Source organism: Histoplasma capsulatum, genomic scaffold, assembly GCF_000149585.1.
Source record: "Histoplasma capsulatum NAm1 scaffold_1 genomic scaffold, whole genome shotgun sequence".
Taxonomy (NCBI): Eukaryota; Fungi; Ascomycota; class Eurotiomycetes; order Onygenales; family Ajellomycetaceae; genus Histoplasma; species Histoplasma mississippiense.
In genome coordinates, this window is record NW_001813982.1 from 2,864,508 (window position 1) to 2,880,504 (window position 15,997).

Below are 15,997 nucleotides of genomic sequence, written 5' to 3' on the forward strand. Positions count from 1 at the left end.
TTTGTCTTCTTTTGATATCGTAGATGCCCCGGGTCAAGGATCCACGGAGTGAATCAAACTATAATCAGACTAATCCCAATTCCAAACAGCAACAATCAAAACGACACATACTAGTAATAATGAATGGCTGGTGCTGAATCCGTCGGGAAAACAACGACCTTAAAGGGAGCGACGAAGAAAAGGAGCCACGCACAGGAAGAGAAAGCAAAAACAGGAGAAAAATAAGAGAGAGAAGAGAGAGATCGAAGCCGCACCAGGTGGTTTTAATCGGGAAACCAAGGCGCCCACGATGCACAGGGGACTCATGAATCATCCATGGATGAAGCTGGGTGAAGCCAGCCCCATCTCCATCCACCACGATCCACCACCCAACATGAAGCCCGCTAACACACCCCTAATTCCTCGCTGCTTGGCCGGGCCAAGCAATACGACGCGTGAGGAGGGCCGAGACTCATGTCAGAGATAATCCTAACCTTATTTCTCACCATGTGTTTCTTGTTGATTGTATTCTCTGGAGGGGCTTCCTGCTCTGTTGTACCGCAGCCAGGGAGGGTCGTTCTTCAGACGCTGTAGTGGGGGTTGCTGGTTGGGAGCTGGTCGGGTTGCAAATGATATATCTTCGGGCTACTTTGTACGCAGCATTGACGGCGGTTGCACAGGAATGCGTTGTTGGGACTTGTCGACGGGCTTGGAGCGGGGATGCAAATGCGGATGAGGCACAAGTGATCCACCGGGAGCCCATATCTGGTTTGTTATTTGAGGAGGAACCGCCATCCAGGAGGTCTGTGAAACCACTGTGATTTTGTTGTCTATATCCATGATATGATGATTGAGGGCAGTTGGCAATTCACAGAGATCTCTGCGCGGTTGAGATAGTTATTTATTCTGATCTTCCTTCTTGCTTGGCGAGGTTGTTTCTGTTTCGGTCTCTGATTTTTCAGTTTCCTATCTCGACTTTCGCATGCTAAAACACACCATCCACCACGCATACCTTGGTTTTATCTTCTCACCGGATCAGTCATGGCGCTGGAAACCATTCAGCAGTGGCTTGCCAGTGGCTTTCAGGAAACCGTCAGCAATTTCTCTAATATCTTCGTCCGCAGGACATACTAGTGCACTCTGGTAACCAGATCTTGGTTTTACCAGCCCCTTTAACTCTAATCTAACCTAATCTAAGATCCTAACCTTGGGACTTTCATCTCGCAGTATCGCTCTGTAGCCTTGATGGCGACAGCGATGAGGGCGGATGAGGGTCGATGAGGGCACTATGGGAGCAATCCACATAACTTCCTCTGGCGGTTTCACGATGCAATCCCTGATCAGGAACAGCATGCCCGAGCCCGACGCTGTGGATTGGACAAGCGCTTGCCACTAGGCAGAATGTGCTTGGTTTCAACTGGGTTGGAAAAGCCCCTTCGTCAGATTGGCGCCAGCATACCCAGCCCCTTGCATGATGTAAACCTTGTCCCGTGAACTACAGCGTACGGCGTACTAACTCGCCAAGCAGCTTGGTTGAATAAATCCCTCCAACAAGTCCACGGCAACATTGTCCGTATTTTTAGTTGCAGCTCAGATTCTCCCGATTGTTCGAGAGGCTGCGGGTCGACGAGAGGGGACTTGTGTTGGAACGGAGAGAACACGTAGCATGTCAGGCAGGAAGGAGGTTAGGAAGTTTGGCCGTTGACATCCAAAAGATAATATAACTGTTAGATCATCGTGGCGCTTCGAACTGTTTCGCTGGCCACCAACCCACTGTTGGCGAAGTTGGAATTCATCAATGCCTTGATCCACAGGGAGTAACAACATCCAAACATCTGCGGGCCGCATTCTCGTTGGTGTTGAGTGCATCGCCGAGAAGTTGTTCCTGGATTCCTTTTTTGCTTTTTTCTCGCGTGGCTGTGAAAGGCGAAAATATTATTGGCGCTGCTAGCAACCGACTGACATCTCCTTCCGCATGCACCTTCAAAACTTTCGACAGTCACCTCCATTCCTCGATTGCTATTTGCCCTGAGTGAAATTGGCTGCTTTTGTTCCGGTGCTTACAGCGTACGCCCATGATGAAATATGACAGCTTTCTCAACCCACTCAGCTATCTCCGACTGGGTATTTCCCACACCGGTCTGAAATACTGATATCTGAACGAAATGTTATCGCCTGGACACAGTCGTTGAGTTGATCCATAGGTTGATACTCTCTGGCCTTCTACAGTATGCCTGCACCTCCCGTTTCACTTCCACTCTTACTTGAGTTGCCACGGCTCTGGCGGACAGCTCGGTAGCCATGTTAGTCTGTGTGCCTGGCCAACGTGTAGGTTCGCATCGCAAAATCGGCCCTGACATGCATCTCCTTGAAAAAGGGTTGAAAATGTTGGAGATGCGTATGAAGGAGCTTGAGGTTTCAAGCAGGTTGCGCCGTACCTTCATACACATGTACTGTATGTCCTGTTACATACATCAAAGAGTTCACGCATACATATCTACCAAAGCAAAAGCGAATGCATACTCCTTCAGCAAAACTTCTACACACATATATACAGCAATGCCCCTGTTGTTGGTTTGCTTATTTATCCTCCTACGTTGGACTGATAGTGCATTATCGATATTCATGTGTTTGATATGGTGGACATGAAATAATATTCAACAGGGAAAACAAGAAAAATTAAAGGGAAAGGAAAGGAAAGGAAACAGGTGATCATTCAATTTACTATTTGTCTGTCAATAGTAACTCTGCTCAGCTAATGAAATGACGAATATTCGTTCTCTCACTTCACTGGATCATAAATCGAGAACCTATTTATCATGATTTATTGCACTACTAGTATACAAACACCCATATCCAATATAAATAGATGTGGCGAACTTGGAAAAAGTGTTCAATAAGTCTAAAACAAAGCAGTTAAGGGAAAGTAAACGGCTTGTGATATAAAAATAGATTCAACCATCCCTTGGTATAATATCAAAATTATTCGCATCCGATAGAACCTCACACTGGCCCACAAAGGAGACCCGTGACCCTTCTTGATGACCCGAGGTAATCGATCCAAGAACCCGATCCTCTGCGCACAAAACGGCTGGTCGCTTTAAATGTATAAAACAAAGCTCATGTGATATGGGGGATTTTAGGTGAGGTCGCGCCAAAGTTTCTTTAAAAAACTGGTTTCTCTGAAGCGCTGTGTTCTATCTTCCCGCTGCTTATTCCAACCTATCGAAGGTGCCAGGAATCACCAAGATGCTAGTGTCGTACTACTGGATGTCTTTTTGCTAAAGGATGGGTGGAGAAGTGCGCCGAGAGAGGCAGCAAGAGGTAGCTTGACAGGGCTTGAAATAATGGACTGGGTGGAAACCTTGAAAATGATAACCACGCTATCATTACTACTTCGTTTCCACGTCCAATTCCATGTAGACCAAAGAAGAGGTTAGATGAGGGTTTTTCGTATAGCACGCGTTTGCCATAGGCCTGGCACGAAGATATCATCCAGTGCTATTTCGATGGAGGCCAAGTACCCAGATATGCTTGAAGTGCTAGTTAACATAGGTCGACATCAATATTTCTACAAAACTCGGGGGATAATTTTCATCTATTCTTTAACTTGGTCCATCCACGTGTCCCTTTTAGTCGGTGGTTATTTGTCGTGTCCTCATTGCCATGGTTATCATCGCCTAGCGGTTTAGCTGCGAGAGAACTTGCGGCGTCACTGAGAACGCCATCCATCACACCTGAAGGGGATTTTGTAGCCGTCGGAGCGGGCTCCTCTTCTCCTTCGGGGAAAATATGCCTTTGGGAATATTCGTCCTCCCATTCTGTTTTGTCGAGTAACTCCCACTCTGCGCTCGTCATTTCTCCCAGGAGAACGGATTTCAGCTTGTCAACGACCTTAGCTGTTGAAGGCTGTTTCCACTTCCTCATAAACTCCGTCCCTTCTGCGCTTCCAAGGAATGAGTGCGCCGTTCCATGAGAATAATGACCAAACATTGGCGAGGATCTGTTTCGTGGGATGGGTTGGTTTGGAATCATCCTTATTCGAACTGTGAAGTTTTGCCTGGTTATCCCGGTTTGATAGCACTCTGCTTATCGCTGGCACATGAGACGGCTGGGCAACGAGAAGCATCCATAGGTTACGACCGATATCATATACATCCTCCCAGGAATCAACACCAACATGTAATCCTTGAGTACGACAAAGCCAATAAATGTTCCAAGCCAGGAGTGCAACTCCTTCAAGGAACAACCCATAGGTTGCAGGGTCTTCATGTGCAAGTTTTGGTAGAGATTTGTTGACATAAAGGGGCCGTGGGCGTGGAGATGGTCTACTATCCGTAGTCCGAGAAGCTGTGGGACTCGAAGACGATGATTGAGAAGGTGATGCGCCAGGAAATGTTGTTTCTTGTGATAAATATGAAGATGACGGTGAAAATATAGTGGGTAGAGGGTAATTTCGATGGGGCAGCGTTATCTCTGCAGGTAACCGTAGGGAGAGGTAATGAGAAACGAGGACTAGGAGGTGGGAGATGTAGGTAAGGGATGTGGTAATGAGAAGATGGTTTGCGCCTGTACATTTGACTTAGTGATTTGGCCAACAAAGATGCCACTCTACGGCACGCTTACTGTTCAGGTCTCTGAGATCCGCAATGCTAACTCCTCCGATAGTGTAAACGGCAATGAGCTCGCCATTTTTCCGTCTCGTCCTCTGGCGTAAGCGATAAAGATTCGCAACTTCGCGACACAGGAAAACTCGAGATTGTGCAGTTTTATTATGCAAGCTATTCCATAAGTGCTCGGTTCTCTTTATGCTATCTTGCACTGTAGCCAACATTGATGCTCGTCGATCTGTTACTTGATATGTAGCGGATTCCATATCCGATCGTCGCTGCTTGAGTAATGCCTTGCGATGGGTTATGTTTTCTTTCCCTTCTCTTATTTCCTCCCTTAACGTTGTTATGCGGTCGAAAATATCTGATGTCCTCACGGTCGACTGCGAAACACGACTTTTGGCAGCTTGAATGGCCCAGCGAGACGAGCGCTGTTTAGCTCTCAGGTCGCCTGGACACCCATTCTCCACAGATTCAGTATCGTATGTGTTTTCAGTCACCACTGCAGCTTCGATTTCTTTCCCGATAGCTTCCTTTTCTAATAAAACCCTGGCGTGATCAAAGCGAAGAGGATAAAGCTGGTTACGGGTACACGTCGGGCACAGAAGCTCAAGTTGGGAGTTAGGCCCACGATCACATACGTAGCAGTTCATAACCGGAGATTTCCCTAAAGCTTATTAAACAACTGTCCAACAAATATAGTCGAGCTCGCATACTCCCTCCAATATCCCTCAACAGGCTAGAACTGCTGCCGGTCGAAATGACGGCTAGAATGAGCACAGATGTTATTTCATGGATACTAGGTTTTCATGATTTGGGCGGAGAAGCGACGGCCAGTAGCTCAACTTATATGGTATTTAAAAAGATCCATCTATCTCCAACTGATCCATAAATGAAACAAGAGGAAGCCAACCCGCAAACTGCGCATTTTAAACTCTGTTTGGTGACTCGAAGTCGATGAAGGAGCCGAGAGGTACTCGGACAATCTAGATGATGTCACCTGATGGCAGACGAATGTTTGCACTGTTTGCACTATTGATATTGTTCGACCACTAGCGGTAACGGAAACTCCTGCCTCGTGCACAACTACTACTCGAGGTCACATTGGGAGATCATGTCGATGGTTCGAAAGAGTAGCAGGCGGTACGTTACGCACACGAAGTTATAAGTTGTCATTGATATACTACTAGCACCTAAGCGGCGTGGCTCAGTCTGGCCACTCTAGACGCGTCGTGACGCGAGACTGAAAACGAGGTGCTCTTGATCTCGAGATATCACCATGTCGAATGGGCATTGCAGTTCACCGTCGCTAATACCCCGCCCCGTTACTGTGGATCCAGCACGCGGGAAAGAAATTCCAAATGCGAGCTCCATTACTCAAAATCTTGAAGCTAGTGCAGAACATATTCCTCAGGATGCAGCCGAGGACGGAGTATTCGATGAATATGAGAAATTGGCCCTCTCTCTTCGCGATTGTGATTGGGAACAACTGCAGAAGGAGTTTGCAAACGCGATGGACGAGCGATCCCAGGTAGAAATGGCTCTACACAAAGAAACTGCCGAACTACTTGAGGTTGGTGCTGTATGATTCCTTCAGACATAGGAGACATTAAAGATATATGACAGATGTTCACCGCATGGTCACAAACGACAGCATACCGTGACGAAGATAGAGCATATAAAAGGCAGGCTCTGTCCCAATTGACTTCCACAAAGAAATAAAAAGCTAATCTATTATTTCCTCCTGCTAGGTTTAAAACACGAATGGGTTTCGCACAGACCTCAGAAACTAAATTGGAGGAGAAAAAGAAACACTGTATGGCCATAGCTGTTGGATAAACAGAATAAACATGCTAACATCCTGTAGATGCGAATGTCGTAAGAGCCTTTGAAAATGCACTTGCTCTCCTCCAGTTTGATTAAATGCAGGGCTTCCCAGCCGATGTGGTAGGTTGGGTGACATAATCGCATGTATTGCGCCAAGGTTTTGCCATTTGTGTACTCACCGCCTTGCGTCATTCCGCCGACCACTCTTAGTGGTTGTGCAACTGCTTTGACTTGCTGAACGTCTTTCTATGCTATATCCGGTGTATATCATACATGATATATGGATTATGGAGGGTAAACCATCTGAAGATGATGCAGCCCTTTTAGAACGCTTAAATGCTCTGAAGCCATCTACTGTCCAACTGGGACAAACAACGTTCGTAAACATTCCAGGAGTTTAGTGGTGCAGAATAATATTTCTGATTAACCCTTTGTAGTCTTCCATTTAGCCTATCGGACATAGATGTGGACGAACCAGTCGATGGCTTGTCTGCACGATTCATGAGACTTGATACATCCGTTTCGCTTGGGACATCTGAGCTCCGGCAAGGCAATCTGGATCCCTTTATCAACTCCGGGGATGAGATAGAAAATTTACTTTCGGACCTTCAAAACAAGATTTGGGAAAAATCTCAGGAGCTAGACAACGAAGACGATGTTGTCAATTTACTCAAGAAAACCAAAGAAGTCATGAATTCTTCTTCCCAATATCAAGACTTAAGAGGTACTCATGAATGTCCACCACAGTCAGGGCCCTCCAAAAAAAGCGACAGCTGCCATAATTCGGAAGATAAAGACGCAGATGATTGTCTCCAAAGGATTCTTGATGAACTGGGCGTGGAGGACCACCAACAAGCAGAGACAGAAAAGCAATCCGGTTGCGCTGCTAAGGAAAATTCAATGACTGGGCTAGAAACAGCGCCAACGAACCACTCCGCGTTAGATACGGAACCAATAACAGAGACACCCGTCTCCCTACAATCACTCCTAAATCTTCCTTCAACTCCATCAGCACTGCCGCCCCCGCCACCTCAAGAACCCCGGCCCATAGCCGATTCCAGCTGTCCAACCCTGCCCTCCGCCCCTATATTCACGCCTGCCGATAACCCTATCCATATCACCAACAGCCAGCGCGGCAGGCACTGGAAGGACATCAATGATAACCTGAAGCCATTTTGGTGTTGTATTTGCAGCGATGATGCGAGCATAAAATGCGTTGATTGTGAGTCGGAGTTGTTGTATTGTTCCCGTTGTTGGCGAGAAGTGCACATGGAAGAAGGAGATGCAGAGGAGAGAGCTCACCGGGTGGAAAAGTTTGAGAGGGATAAATCCTGATTTTTCTTTTTTCTTTTTGTTGGCATTATTTGAGTAGAATTTCGAATTTTATTATGTGACATAATTCTTCACTTTCAAAATAAAAATTTACCAAGATAATTTATAAATAATTATAAATCCTTACAATTTTTTACTTTTATATAGAGAGACTGTAAGTTAATAACTACATCTTATATATTTATCCTAGAAAGTAGCGGCCCTATATTGATTATAGTTTCTTATAAATTAAGTATATATTCTTATAGATATTTCTGACTAGTAAAAATCTCAAGTAATATTATAATATACAAGTTAACGTCATATTTAAAATAAAACTCTCGTACAAGAGGTTGATTGATTTCCTTTGTTGTATGAAACCCTGTTAGTTCTGGAAGTAATGCAGACCTCCTATGAGGTCCATCAGCGAAGCACGAGATCAACCAATACCCGGGTGCAGCCGGAAATACCTTGTGGAAAATCTCTTCAAAGAGTACCTCATAACGTTGCTAGCCAATTACTTGAAATGAATAACCCAACTCCGGACCGGTGAGCAAAAATACATTCCTTCAACCCCACCACTTGCCCTCCAACCCAACCTCTCCAACCCAACCTTGAACCGCCCTTGACTGAAAAATCTCCCAGCCGTACATTGCTACTTGGATATCGGGAACCACAATCCACATGAGGCTTCCAGCATCCCATCGCATCTCCCGAGTCCCAAGCTAGTTGCCAAAGACACAGATGCAATAAAACCTATCCGAGGAAAGCGGCATAAAAAAATTCATCGAGTTTCTCGACTTATGAATTATATGAGGTATTCTTTCTCTCCATCACGCCCCGGTCGGTTCATTCACGAGTTCCCCGACCAGCGGAGCCAGATACTTGAGGCGATCTGCTCGCTCGTCCCGTTATATCTTCCCACGTGGCCCCAAATCTCCTCCCAGTACTTGCCAACAGTCCTTCTTCCTCTGCTGCTTCCGCGTCTTCGTCGAATTGTTGTTCGTCTAACTTCGGTGTTCGGAATATTGTGACGAGGAAAACAAGGAGAGAGAGCCCTAAACAATAAGATAGAAGAGGTTTAGTCGGTTAGGCATTTAATATTCTATTTCGTTGATGTTTTGTGAAGATAGCAGCCTGTTCAGCTCAGGTTACAAATTCACTTACCAAGAAAGAAGAACTGCGCCCAGAAGTCGACTATACCGAAAAATGGGAAATTTAAAGTGATACGGTTTAAAAATGTGCTGACGACCGTGGGTGTGCAAATTTCCTTGGCGGTCGGGTTTTCTGATAGTTCAGAGCAAGGCTTGATAAGCGGTTCCAGGCCGGTACAGTCTGGCTGTTCCCCGGGGTGCTTAGGTGGGTGGTCACAGAAAGTCTGTGGGCCGTACGTTGCATATTGTGGAGCGACTACCATAGAGATCGAGTAATTGAGTGCGAGCGTGATCAGAGTCAGCATAACCGTTGTGATAAGGAGCGCCTGCGGCGACGTGTGGCCCTTGCGGAGCTGGAATATTCTGACCCATAAAAAGCGTATTCCTGTCGTTGCAATTCCAACGACGGAACTGCAGAAGAAAACGAGTACTAGGAATACGAAGAGGATGTAATCAACCGGGAAGACCTTGGAAGAATGGACGAATACCCAGTTAATCGGGTTGAGGATGTTGGTTTTTCCTAGGATATAACCGCAATTCTGTTTGCAGATAGAATTCATCGCCTTGTCAATACTAGTTAGGAGCATGGAGACCCAAACCAACATAGCAATAGCAAGTAAAAGCAAACCACTGAGAAGTTTAAGTGGACGGAAGACAGCTGACAACTTAAACCACGCATTCAGGAGCCAGCTCCCGCTGGGCCGGCGAGCTTCTTCTGCCAGACGCTGCCGTCGTCGTAAGGTCCGCGCTTGGCGCACCAAAGAATCAAGTTCCCTTCGTTGTTTCGAGGGTAGGCGATCCGGATTTCCACCGCAGCGACCTTCTAGTTGGCGTTGGCGTTCTATGTTCTCTTCAAGCCGTGAAGCTGTGTTCGCACTGAGAGTAGGGCTGGAAATGGCTGGGGCCGACTTGATAATAGTGACAGGTAGTAAGGCTAGGCCGGTAGATGTATACAAGACATACACCAAAATACCAATTGTAATGAGCAAGCCGAGAGCAAAGGTTAAAGCTCGTTCTCCATCTGAAATTTGAAGCCTTAGTATGCTATGTAATCAAAATTACATTGGATCATAGCTATAATTTTGATAGAAAAATGAAGGAACTTACGATTTTCTGTGAGCAGCCTTCTGAAATAGTCCAGATCAAGATTGGGTTTGTCCTTCCTTCGGCCAATGGGGACGAAGAATCCAACCAGAAATAGGATAACCGTCAACAGAATAAAAGCCACAGTGTATTTGAAGGCACCCCAAAATCTTTTCCTGAAAGTCTGAGAACCGTCCTCGCTTGCTACTTCATCATATTCTTCGTACCAGAAGTAGGTGAAAGGTACCACCAGCAGACAAAGCACCGCATCGAGGGAGTAAAGAAAATAATAGGCCACAGCTAAGGAGAAGGTAATCTTGTCGACCTCATCCTGAGTCGCCCAGGATTTTCGTCGTCCTTCCCTGGACGACGTGGTAGAAGATACCAAAGCCACATCGACTGGCAGTAAGAGAACTGTTGCTAGTAGCGCTGTGAGGGTGAATATGCAAACCGTGGTGACGTATGTAGACCTTTCACTCGGGGTTTGGTAGATGTAGATGAAAATGGATGATACAGCGACGAGGAGGAAAAACACGATCGCGTATACTACCCATATCAAAGAAGATTGTAGTAGTGCCATATCGAAACGTAGTCTAGAAGCTTGAGGACGGCGATATCCACTCAGGGGATTGACAAATATTCCTAGCTACATGCAAGGCGCGGAGAGTGCAGTGATTTGGAAGGAACGGTAATTCAATGCGAAGTTCATTGAAAGTAGAGAGGTAATGCGACAACAAAATCGCATCTCTAAATCTATCAACAACCTGAGAGTACACATGCATGGGATGAATATCAATCAAATCTTGGGCGTTGTTGTTGTTGTTGCTCTGTCGTCATACCTGATACAAGTTTGATCATGTGATTTAAAGCAGATTTGAAGAGCCCCAGTATGGTTGTCGCTAAGTCTAATTGGGAAATTTTGTGGACAAACCTTGAGCTTCAATATTATTCGACGCAGAAGAGCCAGCAACAATTCCCGAACCTCATCCATTGCCTTGTCTTGTTCATTGTTGCGTTTCTTTTCCGTTGCAATAATAATTCCCATGGTACGATAGCATATTCCTGTCTGGACTTCGCAATGCGAGTCTAGCTCTCCAAGCTCCATTCCAAAATTTGATGAGTTGAGAGAATGCAATGTTATACCGAGCTGCTGCCCCCTTCAGGGGTAACGCATGCTCTGTCCGTTCCTTTCCTGTCGGCAACATCCAACAATCTGATAGTGGCAAAAACTACCCTCCTCCAGGTGTTTAATCTGGTTAATGTTGTCTACGGATCTGGTCCTGGCCAGCCAGATGAGAAAACTCGATCACAGTACACCAAATTAGTGCTGGTGGCTGAATATGCTCTCTCAGGTACCATTACAGATTTGGGTCGAGTGAAAATACTTGACTCCAAAAGCGGTGGAGAAGCTGTTCTTGTCGCAACCCGTAACGCCAAACTTAGTCTCATTGAATGGGATCCTGAAAGACATCAGATTTCTACGACTTCCATTCATTATTACGAGCGGGATGATGTAAACATAAGCCCTTGGACGCCGAATCTTGCCAGCTGTCCCAGTTATTTGACAGTTGATCCGAACAGCAGATGCGCGGTACTCAATTTTGGCAAAAAGAACTTGGCTATTTTGCCATTCCACCAGGTGGGCGATGACCTGGTTATGGACGACTTCGATTCGGATGTTGAAGAACAGCATAGGAATATCAATCAAACGGCGGAAGAGACGGACGAGGCAAATAAGTCCAATGGACCAGTATTCCAAACTCCGTATGCATCGTCCTTCGTTCTCCCAATAGCAGCGCTAGAACCCTCAATGCTTCACCCTATAAGTCTAGCATTTTTATACGAATATCGGGAACCTACATTTGGCATATTATATTCGCAAGTGGCTACATCCTCTGCTCTGCTACATGATCGAAAAGATATAGTCTTTTACTCAGTTTTCACGCTAGATCTAGAGCAACGCGCATCTACTACCTTGCTCTCAGTTTCCCGCCTCCCAAACGATTTATTCAAGGTTGTTCCGTTGCCTCCGCCTGTTGGAGGAGCGCTGTTGATTGGATCGAATGAGCTAGTCCATATCGACCAAGCGGGCAAGACTAACGCCGTGGGAGTGAATGAATTCGCTAGAGAAGCATCTAGCTTCTCAATGGCTGATCAATCTGATTTGGAAATGCGCTTGGAAGATTCTATTGTGGAACAGTTAGGAGCGGAAAATGGCGATATGTTATTGGTATTACTCAATGGCAAAATGGCGGTACTCAGTTTCAAACTTGACGGGCGATCGGTATCTGGAATATCTCTGAGGCCGGTCCCAGACCAGGCAGGCAGCTCTCTCTTAAAGGCGAAGCCGTCTTGCTCTGTTCCAGTTAGCAGAGGCAAAATCTTTTTCGGCAGTGAGGAAGGTGACTCTGTATTGATGGGATGGTCACGTCCATCTGCTAGAACGAAGGATCCACGAGCACAACGAACGGGCGAGGGCAACATCGCCCAGCTCTCTGACGAGGACGACGACGAGGAGGAAGATGATGATGACGATGATGCATATGAGGATGACCTATATGCGACCCCGATGACAACAGGAATTAAAGCCCGAGATTATGTATCCGTGAACGGCACAGGCCTCAACGATTATATTTTTCGAATCCATGATCGCCTGTGGAATCTAGGTCCAATGAGAGACCTGACCTTAGGACGACCCCCTGGCCCGCGAGATAAGGATAAACGCCAGCCTGTCTCCAGCATACTAGCAAATCTAGAGCTTGTCACGACCCAGGGATATGGCAAAGCTGGCGGTCTTGCAATTCTCAGGCGCGAAATAGATCCTTTTGTCATCGATTCATTGATGATCAAAGACACGGATGGCGCACGGTCTGTGTATGTTAAAGACCCTAAGCTGCCTTCTCAAAGTGGGTCTCTTCCATTGAATCCTGGTAGCAACTATGACCACTACCTCCTGTTATCCAAGTCCAAAGGCTTGGACAAGGAGAAATCAGTTGTGTACAGAATGAGCAGTGGAGGGCTAGAAGAGACCAAGGCGCCTGAATTCAACCCAAATGAAGACCGCACTATTGACATTGGAACACTTGCTAGCGGGACCAGAGTGGTGCAAGTTCTCAAAGGTGAAGTACGGAGCTATGATAGTGGTAAGTTCATGTGATTTTTTTTTCCACTTTTATGATTAGCCACTAGGCTAAAATGAGATATTAAGAAATCACCTCGTTTTTGTCTCATGATTAATATGAAAGCGACCTTACTTCACGTATGGCATAATTAACTCGTGGTTAGGCCTTGGGCTCGCTCAAATATTCCCTGTGTGGGATGAAGATATGAGCGAAGAAAAATCCGTCGTTCATACAAGTTTTGCCGACCCCTATGTTCTGATAATCCGCGACGACCAATCGATACTGCTCCTTCAAGCGGATGATTCTGGTGACTTGGATGAGGCAGAAACCGATGGTATCATTAATTCAACAACATGGATTTCAGGATCGCTTTACCAAGATAAATATCGATCTTTCAAGTCACATGAAGGGCCGCCCAACATGAAACAATCGGATAACGTCCTTTTATTCCTCCTTAGCTCTGAATCAAAACTCTACGTAGGTAGCTGCACGTATTGATAACTTAGGATTAGAGTAAGCTAATTAGATTTGAAGGTATTCCACCTTCCGAACGCGAGGGAGCCAGTGTTTACTACGGAAAGTATTGATCTATTGCCCCAAATACTTTCAACAGAACCTCCCCCAAGACGAGTAACCTACCGCGAGACCATAACGGAGTTACTCGTTGCGGATCTAGGCGATTCTGTTAGCAGATCCCCTTACTTAATCGTGAGTTCTCCTATTTTGAGACAGAACCTTCTATCCGGCTTTAAAACTTACCAAATTCACAAAATTAGTTGCGATCCAGCAATAGTGACCTCATCTTATACGAGCCATACCATTACACCTCTTCCACTGAAAGGCAATTCTCTGGTTTGCGGTTTGTGAAGATCGCCAATCATCATTTTCCCAAATCCCATTCCGAATCAAATGCGGGGAAACATCCTGCGAACTGCACCGCGATATCGAAGCCACTGCGTGTCTTAGGGGATGTTTGCGGCTATCGAACAGTGTTTATGCCTGGTAATTCTCCTTGCTTCATAATAAAATCTTCCACAAGCATTCCACATGTTATGAACCTCAGGGGGAAAACAGTCCATTCTCTAAGCAGCTTTAATATACCTGCATGTGAGAAAGGGTTCGTCTATGTCGATACCGATGTAAGTATCTTTAGTTCATCTAATCTTATGGACAAGTAGCTTACATTCATTGCCCAGAATGTTGTGCGGATGTGCCGATTTCCTAGGAACACTCATTTTGACGGCTCCTGGGCTGCACGAAAAATTGGTCTCGGTGAACAAGTGGATGCCGTTGAATATTCCTCCTCATCCGAAACATACGTCATCGGAACCAACCAAAAAGTCGACTTCAATCTACCAGAAGACGATGAAATCCATCCTGAATGGCGAAACGAAGGTATGATACAATCATGTTGATGTAAACGTGGTCATTCCTAATTGAAATCTTTAGTGATATCCTTCCTCCCCCAGATCGACAAAGGGAGTGTTAAACTGCTAACCCCAAGGACATGGTCTATTATTGATAGGTAAGAGAATCTCGAGCTAATGTACGTATTCCTGTTAACAGATGTCCAGTTATAACTTGCGAACTGCGGAGCGTATAATGTGTGTCAAATGTTTAAACCTTGAGGTGTCCGAAATTACACATGAACGTAAGGATACGATCGTAGTAGGTACAGCACTCACGAAAGGAGAGGATATTGCCGCCCGTGGTTGTATCTATATTTTCGAGGTCATCGAGGTCGTTCCCGAGGTTGACCGACCAGAGACCAACAGGAAGCTCAAGTTGATCGCCAAGGAGGAAGTTAAGGGAGCTGTGACATCTCTCTCTGGAATTGGTGGTCAAGGGTCTTTGATTGCCGCTCAAGGCCAGAAATGCATAGTCAGAGGCCTCAAAGAGGATGGGAGCCTTCTCCCGGTGGCGTTCATGGATATGCAATGCTATGTTAACGTGCTTAAAGAGCTCAAGGGTACGGGCATGTGCATCATGGGAGACGCCTTGAAGGGCCTTTGGTTTGCGGGGTATTCCGTGAGTTTGCAAGATTCTAAACAACGATTCAGCAGGGATGTCTAACAACAAATTTATAGGAGGAGCCATACAAACTGTCTCTTTTCAGCAAGGATGACGGTACCCTCCAAGTGATGGCCGCTGACTTCCTTCCTGATGGAAATCGCCTGTATATACTGGTCGCTGATGATGACTGTAACATACATGTTTTGCAGTATGACCCTGAAGGTGAAATTTTTATTTCCTTCCTTTAATTTGACGAAAATGATTCTAACAAGCAGTCCCAACAGATCCTGGTTCTTCCAAAGGCGACAGGTTACTGCACCGCAGCACATTCCAAACAGGCCATTTTGCTTCAACCATGACCTTACTCCCTCGAACAGCAACTTCATCATCACAAAGACCAGACGCCGACCCGGACATGATGGATCTTGACTCCTCTGGGCCTCTTCATCACGTCCTTGTGACATCCGAAACCGGGTCTATCGCACTCATCACTCCAGTTTCTGAAACGTCATATCGACGCCTCTCAGCGTTGCAATCCCAGTTGACCAATACGCTCGAACATCCTTGTGGACTTAATCCTCGCGCATTTCGAGCTGTTGAGAGCGACGGGATTGGTGGACGAGGTATGGTTGATGGTGACCTGGTGAAAAGATGGCTTGATTTGGGCACTCAGCGAAAGGCGGAGATTGCAAATAGAGTGGGCGCAGATGTATGGGAAATTCGTGCTGATCTGGAGGCAATTGGGAAGGGAGGGTTGGGATATTTGTAAAATGTTTTTAAAATATTTTTTTCCTATCCCTTCCATATCTGATAGTAGTACCTAGGTTATAAATTTAGGTGTCTAGAGACATATTTCTGATCTAGGAGGCTATATAATACATTGAAGAGGTCGATCGAA

At 45.9% G+C, this 15,997-nt stretch overlaps 5 protein-coding genes across 5 annotated transcripts; 3 read left to right on the plus strand and 2 right to left on the minus strand.

The window, feature by feature from the left end:
• Positions 1-3,573: 3,573 nt before the first annotated feature.
• HCAG_00818 (predicted protein) lies at positions 3,574-5,303 on the minus strand (the record flags this gene model as incomplete). The annotated part of the gene is made up of 4 exons (XM_001543722.1): positions 3,574-3,925; positions 3,966-4,548; positions 4,606-5,127; positions 5,231-5,303. 4 exons carry the CDS (start codon positions 5,301-5,303, stop codon positions 3,574-3,576), a joined length of 1,530 nt encoding a protein of 509 aa, XP_001543772.1.
• Positions 5,304-5,868: 565 nt separating this feature from the next.
• Positions 5,869-6,346, plus strand: HCAG_00819 (predicted protein; the record flags this gene model as incomplete). The annotated part of the gene is made up of 2 exons (XM_001543723.1): positions 5,869-6,171; positions 6,341-6,346. 2 exons carry the CDS (start codon positions 5,869-5,871, stop codon positions 6,344-6,346), a joined length of 309 nt encoding a protein of 102 aa, XP_001543773.1.
• Positions 6,347-6,703: 357 nt separating this feature from the next.
• Positions 6,704-7,751, plus strand: HCAG_00820 (predicted protein; the record flags this gene model as incomplete). Its single annotated transcript, XM_001543724.1, has 2 exons — positions 6,704-6,792; positions 6,866-7,751. 2 exons carry the CDS (start codon positions 6,704-6,706, stop codon positions 7,749-7,751), a joined length of 975 nt encoding a protein of 324 aa, XP_001543774.1.
• An 825-nt stretch (positions 7,752-8,576) lies between these two features.
• Positions 8,577-10,544, minus strand: HCAG_00821 (conserved hypothetical protein; the record flags this gene model as incomplete). Its single annotated transcript, XM_001543725.1, has 3 exons — positions 8,577-8,785; positions 8,895-9,902; positions 9,989-10,544. 3 exons carry the CDS (start codon positions 10,542-10,544, stop codon positions 8,577-8,579), a joined length of 1,773 nt encoding a protein of 590 aa, XP_001543775.1.
• Positions 10,545-11,093: 549 nt separating this feature from the next.
• HCAG_00822 (conserved hypothetical protein) lies at positions 11,094-15,868 on the plus strand (the record flags this gene model as incomplete). The annotated part of the gene is made up of 10 exons (XM_001543726.1): positions 11,094-11,728; positions 12,104-13,107; positions 13,250-13,563; positions 13,621-13,794; positions 13,863-14,225; positions 14,283-14,481; positions 14,536-14,611; positions 14,661-15,114; positions 15,174-15,321; positions 15,384-15,868. The coding sequence occupies 10 exons, from the start codon at positions 11,094-11,096 to the stop codon at positions 15,866-15,868; spliced, it is 3,852 nt and encodes a 1,283-aa protein (XP_001543776.1).
• Positions 15,869-15,997: the final 129 nt, after the last annotated feature.